Source organism: Mangifera indica, chromosome 3 (genome assembly GCF_011075055.1).
Source record: "Mangifera indica cultivar Alphonso chromosome 3, CATAS_Mindica_2.1, whole genome shotgun sequence".
Taxonomy (NCBI): Eukaryota; Viridiplantae; Streptophyta; class Magnoliopsida; order Sapindales; family Anacardiaceae; genus Mangifera; species Mangifera indica.
The window spans coordinates 15032525-15052095 of record NC_058139.1 but is presented as its reverse complement, the minus strand read 5'-3'; the positions used below and the strand labels follow the sequence as shown (position 1 = coordinate 15052095).

Genomic DNA, 19571 nt, shown 5'->3' with positions numbered 1-19571 from the left:
GATGTCTCATATGCCTTGAGCATTTGCAATAGATATCAATCTAATTTAGGTGAAAAACACTATATGGTTGTTAAAAACATCTTAAAGTACTTGAAAAAAACTAAGGATGCATTATTAGTTTATGAAAGGGATACTGAAATCACCGTTAGGGGCTACAGTGACGCTAGTTTCCAAACTAATTAAGATGATTTTATATCCCAATCAAAGTTTATGTTTTGTTTGAATAATAATCTAGTTAGCTAGAAAAACTTCAAGCAAAATATAATGGTTTAGAAACAATGAAAAAGGTTATATGAATAAAAAAACTTGTTACTAAACTTGGAATGGTTTCAAGTATTACCAAGCCAATTGAGCTCCCTTGTGACAATAATAAAGCAATTGCTCATGCAGAGGAGTCGTAGTCTCTTCAGAGGTCTAAACAAATACTTAGACAATATCACCTAATTCGAGAGATTATTAAATGTAGTGATATACAAATACAGAAGATTGATATAGATAACAATTTAGCTAACCCATTGACTAAGCCTCTATTGCAACAAAAGCATGATAAACATGTAGCAAGATAAAACATTAGATATATGACTCATTAACTATAATGCAAATGGGAGATTATTAGGGTAGGTGCATTTGTAATTTTATGAGTTAGCATTTGTAATTGTAATTTTTATGTTCATTAATAAATAAAGGATTAATTATTATTCAATTTATATGTGTGTCCTTTTATATGATTTTGCAAATAACATATCTTTAGAATGGTAGAACTGTGACGAGGGAATTAAACAACTAATCATGAGAACCCTTTAGAGCCATTAAATGGTCGTTCTAAAAACGTTCATAATCCTAATATTACAATGAACAAGGTTACATGTAATGATGATGAGATTATCATAGTGTTGAGTGACCTTATTGAAAGGTGGCAATAGTTCTTACGTGTCAAAACTGCTTATACATAGCTTAGTGCAACACATGAGTATATGTTATAGACGTGTTTATTAAACTAACCCTACTAAAGGATATCCGTATGGATAATTGCTCCAATGTCTATGAAATAAATCCTCTGAACACCATGAGTGCATGTGATCTTATAACTTAAGGTTGCAAGACTATCTCGTGTAAGGATCAATATGGTTTGACATTATCCAACATACCATTGTAACTAAGGTATCATAAAGGTAGTGTATGACTAAATCATGAGATACATAGAGACTATGGTTAATCAATAAAGTTCTCATCACTCTTGAGCATAAGAAAAGATATCTTACATAAGAATATTAAATAATATTCATGAATGCTTAAATCTATAGCCACAGTAGGATGAGGTTATAGTTTAATTCATATTAGTCATTAATGTGTATCAGTTCATACCAAAGAGCTACTAGGATAAATACATTTCTATGTCTCATCTCGAGAGAAATTGGTTGACAAAATAATTGAACTGAACATAACTGTAATATTATAAAAGCTTAAGAGATGTCTACTAATACTCTATCGTCTAAGTGGTAATGACACTTTGCTAAAAGCCAATCTTAGTCTGTGTCTAAATTTAATCTGAATTCAAATACTACTGATTAGATAGAGAGTTTATAGGTTACACGAATATAAAAGTTGATACAAACCTAGAGGTAAGGATTATTTAATGACAATCCTAATGTTTAGGGAAAAAGAGAAAGACACGAATGAATCGGGTTTGCTTGCTGGGTTGAAAGATTTAGTTAAACCATGCTTTGACTGAAGTACATAACAACGTGTACTTAGTGGTGTTGATGCTCGCCATGCATGGTATGGCACGGTTAGACACTTAATGTCCAAGTCATGAATGTTTAGAGGAAATGCATAGGAGGCACACTTGTGTACCACCCATACATATGACTTTAGCATATGTAAAGTTGGAATCCTAATTAAATTAGGACTCCTGTGCACTCATATTTATATGTGTGTTTTATTCGCATCAGAATTAATTTAACATATAATGCATATACAGATTAAGGAAACTCTAACCGTTGGTTTCTCAGAATTTTCTCTCTCTTGTGAATGTTATCATCCAACATAGAAGCGTACCAGCCTTTTTCCTAGATAGTCTCATGTGTTCTTGCTCTGCATAGATACCAAGGTGCCACCTCACAAAGGTTGGATAATATTTGTTTTTTTCCACATGAAGATTTGGATGAACCACCAATGCAAATATAAACCCTAAAACATCTTATGGATACTTTACATGCTCATGTTAAATATGTTTTAAAATGGGTATCCTGGTCAAGGTTTTAGGAATGTATGACTTTTTATGAAACTATGTCAAAGTTAATTTGATTCTGCAGTCCTTCCCACTGAGTTATAAATCGTTTATAACTAATTACAATCTAAACTAAATAGAAAAACACTTCTCAAGTTACTTTATTAACTTCAAGAATTCTACAAGTAAGGGAAAAAAATAAAGGACATATGGTTGTCTATATGGCTTCTACTAATAGGGTAAACAAAAGGCCCAAAAAGAAATAGAAAAAGGGTACAAATGTTAGACCTAAGAAAGGGAATTATAAGAAAGGTGCCACCAAGGCAGAAAAGGTAAAGGCTAAAGTGTTTTCATTGTCAACAAGATGGACATTAGAAGAGGAACTGCCCTTTGTACCTAAACAACCTTAAAAAGAACAAAACAGGTATAATCCACTATAAAGTTATTGAATTCAAATTAAGTTTGGATTAGATAATTATTCCTTAATTATAGATTCAATAGCTACATCTCATATATGTATTTCTATATAAGCACTCCAAAATATTTTTGTTTTGTTAAAGGGTGAGATCATTTTGAAGATAATGAATAGGGCAAAAGTTATAGTTAAGGTCGTGGAGACTTTCCACATCAGACTACCGTCAAAGACTAGAAACATCATTTTTGTTTATACATTATGTAAAGTTGGTTATAATATCTAGTTTAATGAAAATGAATGTTTGATATTTTTTTTTTAAAAATGCTTTAGTGGTTAAAGATGCAAATATATATGGTTATTATGTATTGAAACTAAATGATTATCATATAATAAATTCTGTTACTAATAAAAGAATTCAAAAAGAAACAAACCCCAAGGTTTTATGGCATCATAGATAAGGTCACATCGGAGAAAAAACATTGATTTAGCTTGGAGAAAATAGGTTTATAAGTTCATTGGGTTCTAAACCTTACATGTGAATCATGTCTCTAAGGAAAGATAACCATTTCCATTTAAGAGTAAAGGGGAATATGCTAAAAAAGGTTTTGTATTTGTTGTTGAAAGACATAAGGTATCTAAGTTGTATAATTTATTTATGGATTAAAGTAATCTTCAAGAAGTTAGAACATTTGATTCAACAAAATAATTAACTCGTTTGGTTTCACAAAGAATTTGAATGAAACCTTATGTCTACAAATGAGTTAAGGATCATGTTATTACATTTCTCATATTATATACAGATTACATCGTTCTGATGGGTAATGATATTAGCATGATGAATGAGGTTAAAATTTGGTTATGTAAAACCTTTTCAATGACAGACATAAGAGATGTGACCTATATTCTTGGAATTCGTATCTGTAGAGATAAACAAAAAGAATAATTGGATTATCCCATAAATTGTATAAAGAAAAGTTGTTGAAAATGTTTAACATAGAAAACTCAGAAAGAGGAATGTTACCCTTCACTCATGGTCTTTATCTTTCTAAAGATATGGGTCTAAAAACTAATGAAGAGTGACAACAAATGCATATTGTGCCTTATGTTTTGGCTATGGACGAACTCATGTATGCAATGCTATGTACAATACAAGATATAACATTCACTGTAAGTGTTACGAGCATTTATCAAAACTAATCTAGGAGAAAAACATTTGTCAACTGTAAAATAAATGTACTTAAAAAGATTTAAAGATCTTGTTATGAGTTATGGATGTTCAAACTTAAACATTCAAGGATACTTGAACTCTGATTTCCAATTAGACATTGACGATAGAAAATCTACATCAGAGTTCATTTTTATATATAATAGGGTATGGTTAGTTGGAAGAGTTCCAAATAATTAACCACAGTTGACTCCACTACAAAAGCTGAATATATTGCTACTTTAGAAGTAGCAAAAGAGGTTGTATGGATGCACAAGTTCATAGCCAAACTTGGTGTGGTTTCAAATATGGTTTATCTAATAACCATGTTTTATCACAATACTAGTGTCATTGCATAGGCAAAAAAACCAAGAGTGCACCAAAAGTCCAAACATATTTAGTGAAAATATCATAATTTGAGAGAATTCGTTGGAACTAGAGAGATAATAACATAGAAGACACCGTCAATAGAGAATGTTGTTGACCAACTAACTAAGGTGATAATACTAAAAAAGTTGTATCATCATCTTGAAAAGATGTATATGTGATATAACAATAGATGACTCTAATGCAAGAGGGAGTTTTGTTAGTGTATGCCCTAAGAACCATTTGTGTTATCAATTTTAGGGCATTTTATCTTGTATATGCACTTGTATTAATTTATTAATAAAAGAAATAGTTCTTTTGTTCGTATGCATAAATTGTTTCCTTTATTTCTATAAAGTATGTATGTGAACTATCCGAATGACTCACTTAACATATAAATTGAATAATCGAATTATTCCCTATGGACATGATATAAGTTAGATAATAATATCACATAGTAGATATATTGAATGCCTCTATTGACTGTCATGAGATGACATTAGTGCAAGTGACAATAATGGTAACATTATTAGGGCATTAGTATGGATTAACAATTAGAGAATCATTTTTCAAACGTGACTAATAACGATAAGTCACATGGTCATTAAATTGTAGTCAATGACTTATCTTATGATTTTTACTAGTGTACAAAATAATCTTTTGACCTGAGAAGTCAAGGTCGGATCTGATGTGAATACGCGTGATTCATATGTTATATAAATACGAGGCTAACCATATTTCATATGAAAAGCCATATTGGTCGTGTTATGCATATGCGAAAACAAATGATAATCGAAATGGGATTTATTGAATTGAAAAGTATTAGATCTAAATATCTACATATTTGAGTCAGACTTGAGTTTTGAAGTGAACATCTATAAATATTGGAAATGAAAATCTCTAGCTATAGTATAAAGTAAGTCATATGAAGGATGTTCATAATGACATTTTCCAAATATATCAATCGACAATTCTTATAGAATCAAAATTAGGGCTTTGATGATTCATAAGTTTGAAATTGATTTGAATTGGAAAACAGAAGGATATCACCTATATGAAAAGTACGATTAAGAATATTAGGTTCTATGGAGCATTTATTCATCATGGTTTAAAGGTTATGATATACTGTTAAATGTTTAAAGTAAGTCATATGAAGGATGTTCATAATGACATTTTCCAAATATATCAATCGACAATTCTTATAGAATCAAAATTAGGGCTTTGATGATTCATAAGTTTGAAATTGATTTGAATTGGAAAACAGAAGGATATCACCTATATGAAAAGTACGATTAAGAATATTAGGTTCTATGGAGCATTTATTCATCATGGTTTAAAGGTTATGACATACTGTTAAATGTTAGTTATTAAGTTTTCGGATGCACTTCGAATAATCTAAAAGGAGATTCATGACTACGCTATAGTGAACCCGCCAATAAACCAAGCTTTTAAGAATAAGGAATAATTATCTAGGGTTGGCTAGCACATTCTAAAGAAAAATAAAAATCATATAAAATGTTATATGGGTGAAAAGATAACACTTTAAAAGTTAAGGTGTTAGTAAGATAGAATTTGGATGGCTAAAGTATATGGTTGATATACTAGCTTGGTCATACTTTAAATTATTAATTTCGTGGGCAAAAAGAGAATTTTAAAATTATAAACTAGCCATCATTATAAGAAATTGAAGTTAGCACATTTTAAGCATGGTTAGTTCATTTGAACTAAAATAACTCTCTCAATAAAACACAAATCCTCTCATTTCTCTTTATATTCTTGGCCTTGGTAGTTTTTAAGCTTGGTGGTGGACTTTTTTTAGAGGTCTTGCACTTGGAAAACTATTTCCGTCATCCTATACTAATATAGAAAGCAAAGGAGTAAATATAAAGTCTTAAACGTTTCTCATTTTCATTTACCATGCTTTGATTCTTATTGTTTTGTACATGCATGTTGTTTTTTGCATTTTTTTTCTTCATCTCATTCTTCAAATAATATCCCAAAAATGTAGCAAACATGTCTTATAAAATATGAAGACACGTAATATCATACATAGGCATGTATCTAGCATATACGGTTATTTATCAATTAATTTAAATTTCACGTGGAAATCACCTTATCCCTCTAACATGGAAATGACATGTAGGCGTGGCCTTCTCATACACGACAGTGTTAGCCAAAACTCATACTTTAACTTTAAACTTAGTTAGCAACACATGAACATATGAAATGACCATTGTGTCTTTGAAACATACATGTGGGTTTTACACCAACTATAACCAATTCACATCAAAAGCAGCATACAAATATACTAACAAAATATTGCTAATATTTGCATTCTAAGAAAAATCATGCATCATAAAGAACTCAATCCTCTATTAAACAACAATAGTATTCTAACATGCATATTTATAAATTCATCACATTAACAAACTCATGTACAAACATATTCTTTCACTTAAAGTTAACAAACTCAACAAATATAACATCATTAATGCATAACCACATAAATCATCAAATCAAAACAATCCATGAAAATTACTTAATAAAGAGGGAACACTGTACTTACCTATCTTTCGACATTCACTAAATCTTCAAATGGCTTTGATGAATCCTCTAACAAGTCCTTAGCTCCAAAGTATCCTAGCTCTCTCTCAAACCCTTTGATTTTCCCTGAATATGATGAAAATAATTAAACCGAACACACTAAATCTTTTTATTTTTAATTAGAAATTGCAACACACAATCGTGTAATCCATATACATGAGCATGTATGTTGTTAACCAATAATGTTAGTTTCCGACATCACCATAAAACTAATCCTTTTCCAAAATTTAAAGAGTTGACCACACATAGGCATGCACCACAACATACATAGGTGTGTGTGTCTCCTTAACTTAGTCATTTTTCAAGCACTTAGTGAAAAGACCATTTTGACCTTGTAACACACATACAGGTGGTGGACTTTCCACATGACCATGTACCATCAAAATCACATACACACAATTAAATAAGCATAATCAAACACAATTAAAAGGCAAATGATGAAAATGACCTTAGACATACATATGGGTGTTACATAGATGATGGGTTAGTGATTAGTAATGAGATGCTCCTAAGACAGACAATTGAGATCAAAGGCAAGCAATTATTGGTTGATTTCATAGTCTTTGACATGTCAAACTTCGATATGATTCTAGGGATAGATTTATTAAGAAGATGGAGTTGAGATTGGTTGCTAACGTAAGAAGGTTAGATTCAATCTTGAAGATGGAAACGAGTTTGACTTTGCTGAGGGTGCATAATAAGTATAATGATCAACACCATTAAGGCGAGAAAGATGCTAAGTAATGAGAGCACAAGTTTTTCTAGCTCACATGGTGAGTAAGGTAGAGACATCTCAAGTATTGATAAAATGCCAATTATTCAAAAGTTTTCATATGTTTTCTCGAAGGAGTTATCAAGACTAGCACTTAAATAAGAGATTGAGTTCAATATAAAATTGGTACCAAACACATCACCAATATCAAAGGTACCATAAAAAATGGTCCCAACCGAATTATAAGATCTAAAGAAACAACCCCAAAAGTTTCTTAAGAATGAGTTTATCGAACCAAGTCATTCTCCCTATGGAGCTCCTATTTTGTTTGTCAAAGAAAGATCGATCCCTCAGAATGTGTATAAATTATAAAAAGCTAAGCAAGGTGATAGTTAGAACAAGTATCCTTACCTAGAGTAGTTGACTTGTTTGATTAGTTGAGAAGGGTTACGGTGTTTTCAAAGATTGATATAAGGACATGTTACCATTAAGGATAGTTGAGTAGGATATACCTAAGATAACCTTCCTTATGAGGTATTGACATTTTGAGTTAATGGTTTTGTCATTCAAACTAAAGAATGCCCTTATAGTATTTATAAATCTAATAAACATGATGCTCCAAGACTGTATGGACAAATTCATTGTGGTGTTTGTTGATGATATACAGGTATACTCTAAGGCTTTTGAAAAGCATGATGAGCACCTAAGATTTACCTTGCAAAGGTTGAGGGAGAAGCAATTATATGCAAATTTTTCAAAGTGTGAATTTTGGCTTGATCAAGTTGTATTTTTAGGGCATGTAGTGTTGGATGAAGGTATATCAGTAAATCTGAGCATGATTAAGGCAGTGTTAGATTGGCAGAGGTCTAAGATTGTCAAGGAGGTTCAGAGCTTTATGGGATTAGTGAGATACTATAAGAGATTTGTGAAGGGGTTTGGTAGGGCAACAAGACTTCTCACAACTCTTATGAAGAAGGAAACTTAATTCCAATGGTCAAATTTATGTGATGAGAGCTTCCAAGAGTTAAAGAAGAGGTTAACTATTGCTCTGGTGTTGGTCTCACCTAAGGATAAGGTTGAGTATGATTGGTGCATGGATATTTCTCATAGTGGTTTGAGGGCAGTATTAATGCAGTGAGACAAGGTAATAACATATGCCTCAAAATAGTTAAAAGATTTCTAGACCAAATACTCCATATATGATCTAGAATTGATCATAATAGTGTTTGCTCTTAAGATTTGGAAACACTATCTGTATGGGGTAATATGTAAAAATCAAACTTTTAGATTATTTTATTAAAAAAAATCAAACTTTTAATATTTTTAGTGAAAGGTATCAAATACATAATTAGGAATCTTAAATTTGTTTTATTTAAGTTAAATGATTAATTTAATATTTTTAATTAAAAAAGTAAAATATTAATTTTTCGAATAGAAAAATTTGAAAGTTGAGTCTGTTTAATAAAAAAAATAAAATAAACTATATATACAAATAAGTGTTGCATATAATATCAAATTCTGAGTAGTCAAATAATATATCATTATGTAATTTATTATTACTTTATTCTTAATTAAAAATTATACAATAATATGCTAACATATTATTTAAATACTTAATTAAGTACCTACCATAATTTTATTAATAAATCTTACAAAATTATATAGTTGGAATACCTTGTAGATAATTGGATAATATAATTATTATTTTTTTATTATTTGATTATATATTATTACATTAAATTACTTAAGTGAATTAATTTGAATATAAATATATTTTTTTAAGGTCAAATTAAAAGATATATCATACCTAACATAATTAAATTATAAAAGGTCAAAAGACTTATTCTCACTCGTAATTCTAAATTCATATTCGCTAACTTTTAAAACTCAAAATCCGATCTATAGTTAATTTCTGTTAAAATTTTCAGTTAAATTATGGGTAAAATCATTATTTTAATAATATTATTAAAAATATATATAATTTATTACATTTTTCTTTAAGTTTTAAAAACTAACAAATTCATCCCTGAAAAAGTTTTCAGTTTTGAAAAATTATATTTTCACCCCTAAACATAAGTTTTTTTTCTTCACTCTCTAGTCACCAACGACCTCCCTTTTGCCATGCTAAACCATCATTGTCGTCATCTCTTCACCTATCAAACAAGAACCCACATCTTTCGACCGGGAAACTTATTGTCTAAACCATCTAGATTGGATGAATCATTTGGACGTGTTGACATCTAGATGAATTATTTGGATAACTTTGACGTCCAAAAGAAAGATCTCCACTCCAAGAGACACCGAGTCGTTGCTTTCTTCCTCTGTCTGTCAACAATGTTGAAAAATCACATTTGACAAAGAAATCATAGAGAGGTGGTTGAAAAGAAATCACGCCTAACAGAGAAGAATCACGTTGCCATCTCACAGCAAAAGGATGTTGAGCTAACGACAACTTGATTTTTAGTAGAAAGGTGGCCAGAGACGAGAAAGGAGGTCACTGGAAAAGGGCCAACAGAGGGATAGGATTTTGTGGTTAAAATAAAAGTTTCAAAAGGTTTTGAAAAATGGCTGCAAAAAAAAAAAAAAAAAAAAAAACTTGAGAAAGTATGAAACCCTAGAGATGGGGAGAGGAGGCGAGGAGAAGGTCGTTTTTTAAAATTAAAATATATGAGATTAAGGGTAGTTTCTAAAACTAAGGCAAGAAATGAAATAAAATAAAATTTTAGTTTGTTTTAATAGTATTACTAAAATAATAATTTTATTTTTAATTATAACTAAAATTTTTAATAAAAATTAATTTATAGATAAAATTTTAAATTTTTAAAAATTAATATATTTGAGTTTAAAATTATACAATACCTTACGTGGGATAGAGTCTTCCGACCCATATAAAAGGCGAAAGGACTATTTCCCACCCAAGATATATTTTTTCTGTAAATTCCCATCTTTTAATTTTGAAAACCCCATTTACCTATTCATAGGTTGTTAAAAAAAAAGATTCAAGGGCAAAATCGTTATTTTATATGTAATAGTAAAAATAAACTTAAATGTAATTTCTTTTTTACCCCCAAATCCTAACAACTAACAATTTCCCTCAACCCAAGTTTTCAAAAACAATATTTTCCCTTCTAAGATTTCTAAACTTTCGGATTGAATTTTTCGGTAATGATTGACGATCTCCAGGCGACATTTCTTCCTCCCCGGCATCTCCTCTTTCCGACCATGCGACATCTTCCCCTCTTAGGAATCGTCGTCGACGAAGACGAAACGTCTTCATCTCGATGACGACATCATACAACATCAAAAGTGTACGACCGAAAGGAGGGGTCATTGGAGAGGGGGAGTAGGTGCTTGGAGATGGTCGATCATCATAAAAAAAATTAGATCTGAAGTTTGGAAACCCTTGGGGGGAAATATAGTTTTTAAAAACTTGGGTTTTGAGAAAAATTTTAGTTTTTAAAGTTTAGAGAGGCAAAAAAAGATAAATTTTTTAAGGATTAGGGTTCTGTTAATTCTAACTGCTCATAGATAGGTATTTGATATTATCAAAGATAAAGGATGGAAACTGAGTTTGCAGCTACCTTGGGTGGGAAATAGTCCTTTGGCCCATATAAAATGAGATACTAATCAGCGGGGATGTGGCCTTAATTCTTTAAACGAGGCAGGCGAAGGTTGACTTTTTGGCGCTACAGAAATGACCAGTCAAAAACACGTGTGCCCCACACTTTTTACTGTTCTAAATTCCCTTAAGGTAATCAGTTACTGTCAATAATTCCCCATCTATTTTTTTTTTCATCGTGTGTAAAATACAAGTTAATAATCATAATTTCAGAAAATTGTGTCTTTAATTAAAAAAAATTATACAAGAATAATACTCTATATTTAATTGCTACGAGATAATATTTGACTTAGTAGGTTTGCACATTCAAATTAATTTTGTTTGCCTTATAATCTATTAAGATCAATTAGGTTAAATCTTACTTAGAAAGAAAAAAAGGTTAACTCTTTAAAATAACAATAATATTATATGCATTATTTTTATATATAACTTTGTGTACAAAAAATAATGCATCTCTATGTGATCGGGTATTATTTACTCTTTAATTTTAAATATCTAATCATATAATAACACAGTGTTATTTGTGTACGAAAATTATGCATATAACACGACTCTTAAAATAAAACTTTCAAGATATTAAGGATGATTATGTGTTATAGATGGTAATTTTGGCCTAAAATTAGGGTTTTGGACCATAACGGGGAGAAAATTTTTAAGATAAAAATGGGAAAAAGGGCGAGAATGGAGATAAAGAAAATCTCTATAATTGAGGATGGCAGAGGACTGAGATACATATATCCTCTCCTTGCCCCATGCTGTTGCCCCCCATCCCCACCCCCACTCCACCCTACCATTTTGTATTAATATATTTACTTAGAATATTAACATATCTTTATAGTTTTATATTATTTATATTTTTTAAATTTATTTAAGTTTTTGTTATACATATTAAATTGATTAATATATGATATTTATGATATTTAAAATAGTGATTTGATTTTAATTTTATTATTTAATATATTTATGTTGTATTTAGAAAATATAAGAAAATGATTTTTTCAAATGGATAGGGAAAAAGGATTTTTCTCCATGGGGAGAGGGAGAGAACTTTTGTAACGAGAACAAGTTGAGGATGGGGATTAATATCCTCTGTGAGAATAGGAACAGAGATAGGGATTGAAATTTCCTTCTTTTTGCTATCCCTGTTATGTACAGGTATATCTACATTTAGAAATGGTTAGGGGTACCATATTAATTATGATAGTTGAAGGGGGGAAATGTAATAATCTAATAGCTTCAAAGCAGTCTGCTCCTTCTTCGTCTACTTCCGGGAAGCTGCACGATTCATGTCACTGTTTCAGTCCAAAAACTCTTAACCTTTTCTTTTCTTATCAACTTCAACTTCTTCCACCAACATTTTTAACATAATCGTTAAATTTCTTAGTTCAAACCAAGTAGACGTGCTTAGTTCTTAAGTTTGAAACCAAGAAATTTATACTCGTATATAAAAATACGTCTCTCCATCTTTGATTGATTAATTAATTCTTCTTTGTGTTATCATGGAGGAGGCTATTAGAGCTTTAGGTAAAGGTTTTGACTTTACTAGCGATTTTAGAGTGAGATTTGCAAAGGGAAGTAATGGAGTTGGAGGAAGATTGGTGGTCATAGATGAGGTCAACAAGAGAGATATTGTTATTCCTCCTTGTGTTACTATCAAAGGAGTTTCTGAAGATATTCGTATCGATAAAGGGGATCGAATTCGATTTAAATCTGATGTTCTTGAATTCAATCAGGTACATGTTTTCTTTGGTATAGTTCTAATTCAATTTCTTTGGTGCGTCTTATGATGTTTGTTTTATGCAAATTGCTCAGAGTGTGATCCTTGGGAGTAATTTTTCAGTGGTTAGAAGTTGGATGAGAGCTACAACTCTGATATATGCAAAGTTTGTTTTAGCTGTGTGATTATTAATGGATAATAAGATCGTTGAGATGTGTGTAAAAGATCATTTGGTTGAAATCAAGAATCATTGTTCGTTATAGTTGTTTAATGTATATGTTTCCTGCAGATAGCTAAATTAAGTGGCATTTCGTGGTGATGTTAGTTCAAAAGCAGGAGCTGCTGTTCCCGTAATTGTTCCTTTTTTATTGTATTTGTTTCTTGACAATATGTCCACTAAGGGATAGTTTATGTGGTCGTGTTTCAATGGTCTTCAGGCATGGTTCTTCTGTGGAATTAAATTTTATTGCTTGAGAAAGGTTCTCCTTGCTGGCTGTTTTGATAGCATGATTATTAAAAGTGTTCACCTAGATTCTTTTTGCTCTTCTATAAGTAAATAGCTTGAGGATTCTTGATTGGTGCCGGACTTTCTTTATTGCTAAGTCTTATCTCTATGGTTTATAACATTCAAAAGGTTTTAAGCGGGTATAAATCCTGTTAATTCTTAGATACTATTGCACTTACAGTAACATCAGAGGTTCTCTTTTCAAAACATGTGGTGCTAGTTTCTATCTATCTATCTACAATTTTGCTAGTATAGCTGAGGGCATATTTGGATTATAGCAGGCAAATTGTTAGCTGGCTATAGAGTATGAACATATGATTTGGATATATACGTCATCATTCTATAAGGTTTATATATATATATATATATAAAGGCTTACATGTTGTCAATTTTGTTACAAATATGCTTCCATGTCTTTCTTTCCTCGCAGATGTCTGAATTACTTAATCAGAAATCTGCAGTTCAAGGAAAAGTTCCATCAGGCTATCTTAATTCTATATTTGATCTAAGTGGGGACTGGTTCCATGATGCTGTGGACACCAAATATCTTGCTTTCGATGGTTACTTTATCTCATTGTACTATTTACACTTAACAACATCTCCACTGGTACTGCAAGACCAGGTAAAGAAGTCAGTTCCGCCTCACTGGGATCCAGCATTGTTGGCTAGGTAGGTTTTGAAGACTTCAGCCAATTTCTGGTGTTTATAAACCTTCCTGATTCATTACAACGCATTGAAAGAATAATGTTACAATACATGAAGAACATGACCTGCATTAATTTTCTAGTGCTCATCTTTGGATTATGTTTGTTTAAATTATGTCCATTGTCTTTCAAATTTCAGCATATGCATTTATTCATTTCTTTAGTGTAAACACATTTGTTGATTGTGGTTTTTTTGTCCTAATAGAGAAAATGAAAAGCAATTCTAACTGTGTTTAATGTCATGGATGTCAATATGGACTCCAGTATGTCGATTTTTGAAAATGTATTATAGACAAACAAGTAAGTAATGATTTGTTTTGTACATTTTTGTTAAATAGTTGGCTGTTGAAGATTATATGATGCTGCCTATCATTGTTTCGTTACCCATTCTGAACTACATATCAAAAGATACATCATTCATATGTTTATCTTACATCTACATTCCTAATAAATGGTAAAAGTTTCTTTAGCTGAAGTTTAGGAAGAGTTTTATACACATTACAATGTTTCAAGAATTATCCAGTCCTCTTATGGAGTTGGCAAAAAAGAAAAAAAAATAGAAATAATATTATGAATTTTTAGTACTTTTGTTAAATATTTACTGTCTTTGATCTTATATTATAATGGCTTTATGTGTATATGGATGCTAATTAATATTATTAGTTAGGTTTATCCAGACATATGGGACACACATTTTAGTAGGAATGGCTGTTGGAGGCCTGGATTTAATTTGTGTTAGACAGAAACATTCTTCACCTGTTCTGCCTGCGGATCTCAGAGGACACTTAGAGGATCTTGGCGATTATTTATTTTCAGATGGGAAAAGCCCCTCTCTACTACTAAGGAGCTCAAGAGAAGGCAAGCAAAAGGTATTTGTGCTGCATTTTTAGAGTAATTTTATTTATATCCCATGTGTATGCTTAATGAAGTCAGTATTTCTTTAGGTTCCTGAGGTCTTTAATCGTATTCTACAGTCAAACTCCATGCAGTTGACCAGTATTACAGAGACATCAAGAAAAGATGTAAGTCAAGAACTGATTGAGAGTGCGAGTATTTGCTATTAATTATGCTACAGAATGTGAATCTTTACCATTCTCCTCTATTTTTTATTTGGACCAGGGACTCACTATAATTTGTTCTAAAAGAGGAGGGGATGTATTCTTGCACAGCCACTCCAGTTGGCTCCAAACAGTTCCCTCTAAACCAGAAGGGATTCTCTTCAAGTTTGTACCTATTACTTCTCTTCTTACTGGGATTCCCGGCAGTGGCTATCTTAGTCATGCAATTAACTTGTATATGCGATGTAAGTGTTTCAATGCCAATAAAAAATTGGGAATCAATCATTCATTTATTGGCCTTTGTCCATTGCTTAGCCTCTGTCATTTTGAAGTAGCACATTTTAAATTGTTTATAATTGTATGTTAACTAGTTTCTGTGAGTGCAGATCCACACATGAATTCACAAACAAATGCAGTCTTAGGGACACACTAAGGTTAAAGACAGACTGCAATATGTTTATAGGGTTTCAACATGTGAAGTAAAAATTTCATCTGTCACTGGTTTTATCTGTCTTTTAAAGATAACATTTAAGTTAATTCAAAATCTAATGTATTGGAAAACAGAAAGTAGACATATTTGTCTGTCCCTATTATGGTGTAGTCTTTCTTTCCTAGGTGATCATTATTTGTTTATATGTTTATTTGAGGCTTACATCCTCTAATTGTACTAATTCTCTCTTTAACTGTTTCTGTTCCTAGACAAGCCTGCTCCAGAAGATCTACAATACTTCTTGGAGTTTCAAGTTCCCAGACAATGGGCGCCTATGTTCTGTGAGCTGCCTCTTCGCCATCAAAGGAAAAAAGATTCTTTTCCTTATTTGCAATTTAGTTTCATGGGTCCTAAGATCCAAGTCAGCTCTACACAGGTACTTGATAGTGAACAGAGTCATAATACTCAGTTGTTAGCTTAGTTTTGCATAACTGTGGATTGCTGTCTGGATAATGAAGTCTTGATTTTCTTGTTGGGAATTAGAGATTCTTTAAGCTAAAAGTGTTTGAAGTTCAATGGCAATCTTAATAATCCTGAGTTTAAGAGTAATGTATAAAATTAACTTGCATTTTATTTAGTAGCACTGTCAAAATTATATTTTAAACCCATACTGACAATTACTAAGTCAGTAGTGTATTCAAACCAAAAGGTAAGACTAAATGTTGCCTAAAATAAATTGGGTTATTCCCACATGAGCCTATATCAGAATTAATCTTGAAAACTGTTAAAGACTGAATGTATAAAATCAATAGCAGTTTCTTTTCCCTTCCATGTCTAGATCAAAGGCCTCGTATTCTGCTCTATAAAGGGGTAGGCTGCCCCTTTCAGTCCCTTGATATGGATACAATAATACCGATAATTCAATCATTAACAGAAGCTAATTATTACAAACAGTTTTGCAAACGTTTATTGAGATAGGGGTGGGGGTGGTGTACTCTTTCCTATACAGTCTATTTCTAGTGTTAAATTTTGTTCTCTCTATTAACCTTGAATAGGTTCATTTAACTTTTTGTAACATTCCTATTAAAAACTTGGTAAACACTGTCACATTTGATCAAACATAAAATGTATAATTTTGACAGTGAGTTCTACATTTTGATAACTACAGCTGGTTTTAGCGTAAGCTGGACCCAACTCAGGGATCAAAGGGAGTGCCATGTAATTTTGTTTATGTGTTGGCTGCATTGGAGTCTAATTTTACCGCCCATGGCATATTTCCATGTACAAATGACATCCTCTCTAAACCTTCTCCCATGTTATATTGTTAACTTATAGCTTTTACCCTGGGCTTATTTCCTTATCTTCTCAAAGTTTCACACTTGAAGCAAAAGGCTGCATTCTACAAATTTCTGACACAAAGCACTTTTGACAATCCTGAGTGCATCTCAACACCTTTGTCATTCAATAAAGTTTTAGGCTAAAACTGGACTCGAGCCGAGCCAGCTCGAGCTCGAGCTCAAGCTCGGCTCGGCTCAGTTCAAGCCCGAAACGAGTCAGGCTCTGCTCGGCTCGAGCTGGCTCGGATTGGCTCGATAGATTTTTTTTTTAAATTTTTTATACAAAACGACGTCGTTTTGATCCATATATATACAAAACGATGTCATTTTGATATAAAAAACGAACCGAGCCAAGCCGAGTTCGGCTCGAGTCGAGCTTGAGCTGAACTTGAGCCGGCCATAAATAAACCGATCCGAGCCTGAGCTCGGCTCGGCTCGGCTCGGTTCGGCTCGAATCCAGCCCTAGTTTTAGCCTTGTAAAAACAGTTGATAAACTTATTTTTAATTTCATTTTGCATAGATATTGTTAGTCTGCATGTAAACATGTATTAGGATATATACAGTATATATGGGTAGAGAGACATTATATCTATGTTTTGTGTTGGCATGTTGATCTGGAATGGTTTTAAATGTCACCTGTGACAAGTGTTGCTTGGTTTTATCTGAGGTCATCTATCTTTGTTGAAATTGCTACTCAATTAGTGGTTCATCTGAAAGAGTTTATGAATTATAGAACTGTAGTTACTGATTTTGTACCCTTAATTTCTATACCATGTCATTTCAGGTGTCAAGTGACCAAAAACCAGTTGTAGGCCTAAGATTATACTTAGAAGGAAAGAAATGTGACCGGCTGGCATTGCATGCACAACATCTCTCAAGCCTTCCAAATATCATGACCTCATCATCGGCTAACAACCCCAGGCCATGTCAATGGCGTGGTTCTGATGACTACAGGTTTAGTGACCAATTTTTAGAACCAGTCAAATGGAAGAGATATTCAAACGTGTGCACATCAGTTGTTAAACACGATCCCAGTTGGCTACATGGGGAGTCTTTCGGTGTTTTCATTGTAACAGGTGCACAGCTCTTAAGTAAGGGAAAGTGGCCGAAGACAGTGCTGCACCTTCGTCTTCTCTTTACCTATATACCCAATTGCATGATCCGAAAGACAGAGTGGGCTGCCGCCCCAAAAAATCCTCAAAAATCTAATTTCCTAACGAATCTGAGTACAACTTTCACATTTACTCAGCGGAGCATCACTGGTCCTCAAAAGCAAGCACCAGCCGCACTTAACTCTGGTGTCTTTCCAGATGGTCCACCAACTCGGGTTTGCTCCGGAAAGGTACTTAAATATGTGGAAACAACTGAAGTTGTGCGTGGTCCCCATGATTCTCCTGGACATTGGTTGGTAACGGCTGCCAAGCTGGTGACTGAGGGTGGTAAAATTGGTTTGCATGTGAAATTTGCATTGTTAGACTACTCTTGAGTTGACTTCGTTATACATATCAAGCGGAATTGGTTGTGATTATTAATTCCATTTCGTTTGCTTGTTTGTTTATATATCTTTTATTTCTTTGTAATCGAAGGTTGCGTTTAGAAATCTAGAAGGAAGCAAGAAAAACCGACTGTACACCTGGTTAAAACTTCCTGTGTCGACAATATTCAAGGTTTTCATCCCCATAAAAGGTAGTTCTGGTATCCATTTAAGAAATATTTTGATGACTTCTTGAGGTACCACTATGTAACTATTGAAGGCATTGTATATTTTGAAAACAAGATTTTACTAGTTTTGAGGCCTTTTCTTTCACTATCCTAATTTGTCATAATTGATATTTAATTTTGGCTTATTTTAATCCTTTGAAACATTGTATATTGAATGAAGCACTGTTTTATTTGCCTGCACTGTGTATTTACGAAAGTAAATCTCAAAAACCCTTGAATTCTACAAGCCTGCCTGCCAAGAATATTTATTATAACACTGGATTTGATGCCCGAAAATTATTAAAATTTTATGCAATAGAAGGATTAGAGAATGGTGGAAGAAAACTGTTTTCACAGGTTCAAGATGTAAAATGGCCACACAAAGAAAAACTTATTCGTATATTGTAAGTGCCCTCTAGTTTGAGGGTGACAACTTTTGACTCATACCACTTCATTTTGTTAGCATTGGACCAGTATATAAGCTTAATCAATGGTTATAAAAGAAGTAGCATAACCTTATGGTCACGTCTCTTCAAAAGGGCGTTGCAACCAGAATTCAAACAATATTGGTGTGCCTGTTCCAAGTGACAAGACCCTACCTCTCCATTTCTTTTCGAAATTTCTCTAACAAAATGAATCGGCTTTTAAAAATCTTCCTGCATCAATAAAGGGGTCTTTGGGACTTGAACTATCACATCGCCAAACTAAATAATATTAGTCAAGGTGGTACGGTAGGCAAGCTTTGAATCAACAACCTTATTTGACTCTGTGAATATACCTTAAACGTAAGATTTCTTTGTTTTCAAGTATCCATTAAGCCAACATGTGGATTATCCTTGTATGTATCTATATCCTATTTTGGATATAGATACAAAATAGGATAATCGAACCAAAACCCAAACTGCAGGTATCCGGTTTCTGGTTCCAGCTCCTATTCGAAACCGGCCTACTATGGGTAGGTTCCGGTTC

The 19571-nt window shown here is 32.4% G+C and overlaps 2 protein-coding genes across 2 annotated transcripts; both read left to right on the top strand.

The window, feature by feature from the left end:
• Nucleotides 1-8141: 8141 nt before the first annotated feature.
• Nucleotides 8142-8516, top strand: LOC123211580 (uncharacterized mitochondrial protein AtMg00860-like). Its single transcript, XM_044630383.1, has one exon. The coding sequence runs from the start codon at nt 8142-8144 to the stop codon at nt 8514-8516; it is 375 nt and encodes a 124-aa protein (XP_044486318.1).
• Nucleotides 8517-12354: 3838 nt separating this feature from the next.
• Nucleotides 12355-18711, top strand: LOC123211886 (MACPF domain-containing protein At1g14780-like). Its single transcript, XM_044630845.1, has 7 exons — nt 12355-12883; nt 13803-14041; nt 14744-14945; nt 15021-15098; nt 15196-15379; nt 15834-16000; nt 17686-18711. The coding sequence occupies exons 1-7, from the start codon at nt 12650-12652 to the stop codon at nt 18385-18387; spliced, it is 1806 nt and encodes a 601-aa protein (XP_044486780.1). The 5' UTR covers nt 12355-12649; the 3' UTR covers nt 18388-18711.
• The last annotated feature ends 860 nt before the right edge of the window (nt 18712-19571 follow it).

What these genes read in the sequence shown, in the direction of transcription:
- LOC123211580 (XM_044630383.1), top strand. Translation starts at nt 8,142, where the DNA reads ATGATGCTCCAAGACTGTATGGACAAATTCATTGTGGTGTTTGTTGAT.
- LOC123211886 (XM_044630845.1), top strand. Translation starts at nt 12,650, where the DNA reads ATGGAGGAGGCTATTAGAGCTTTAGGTAAAGGTTTTGACTTTACTAGC. An exon ending in CAGAGACATCAAGAAAAGAT is followed by an intron (nt 15,099 to 15,195) that starts GTAAGTCAAGAA and finishes TATTTGGACCAG; the next exon opens with GGACTCACTATAATTTGTTC. An exon ending in AATTAACTTGTATATGCGAT is followed by an intron (nt 15,380 to 15,833) that starts GTAAGTGTTTCA and finishes TTCTGTTCCTAG; the next exon opens with ACAAGCCTGCTCCAGAAGAT.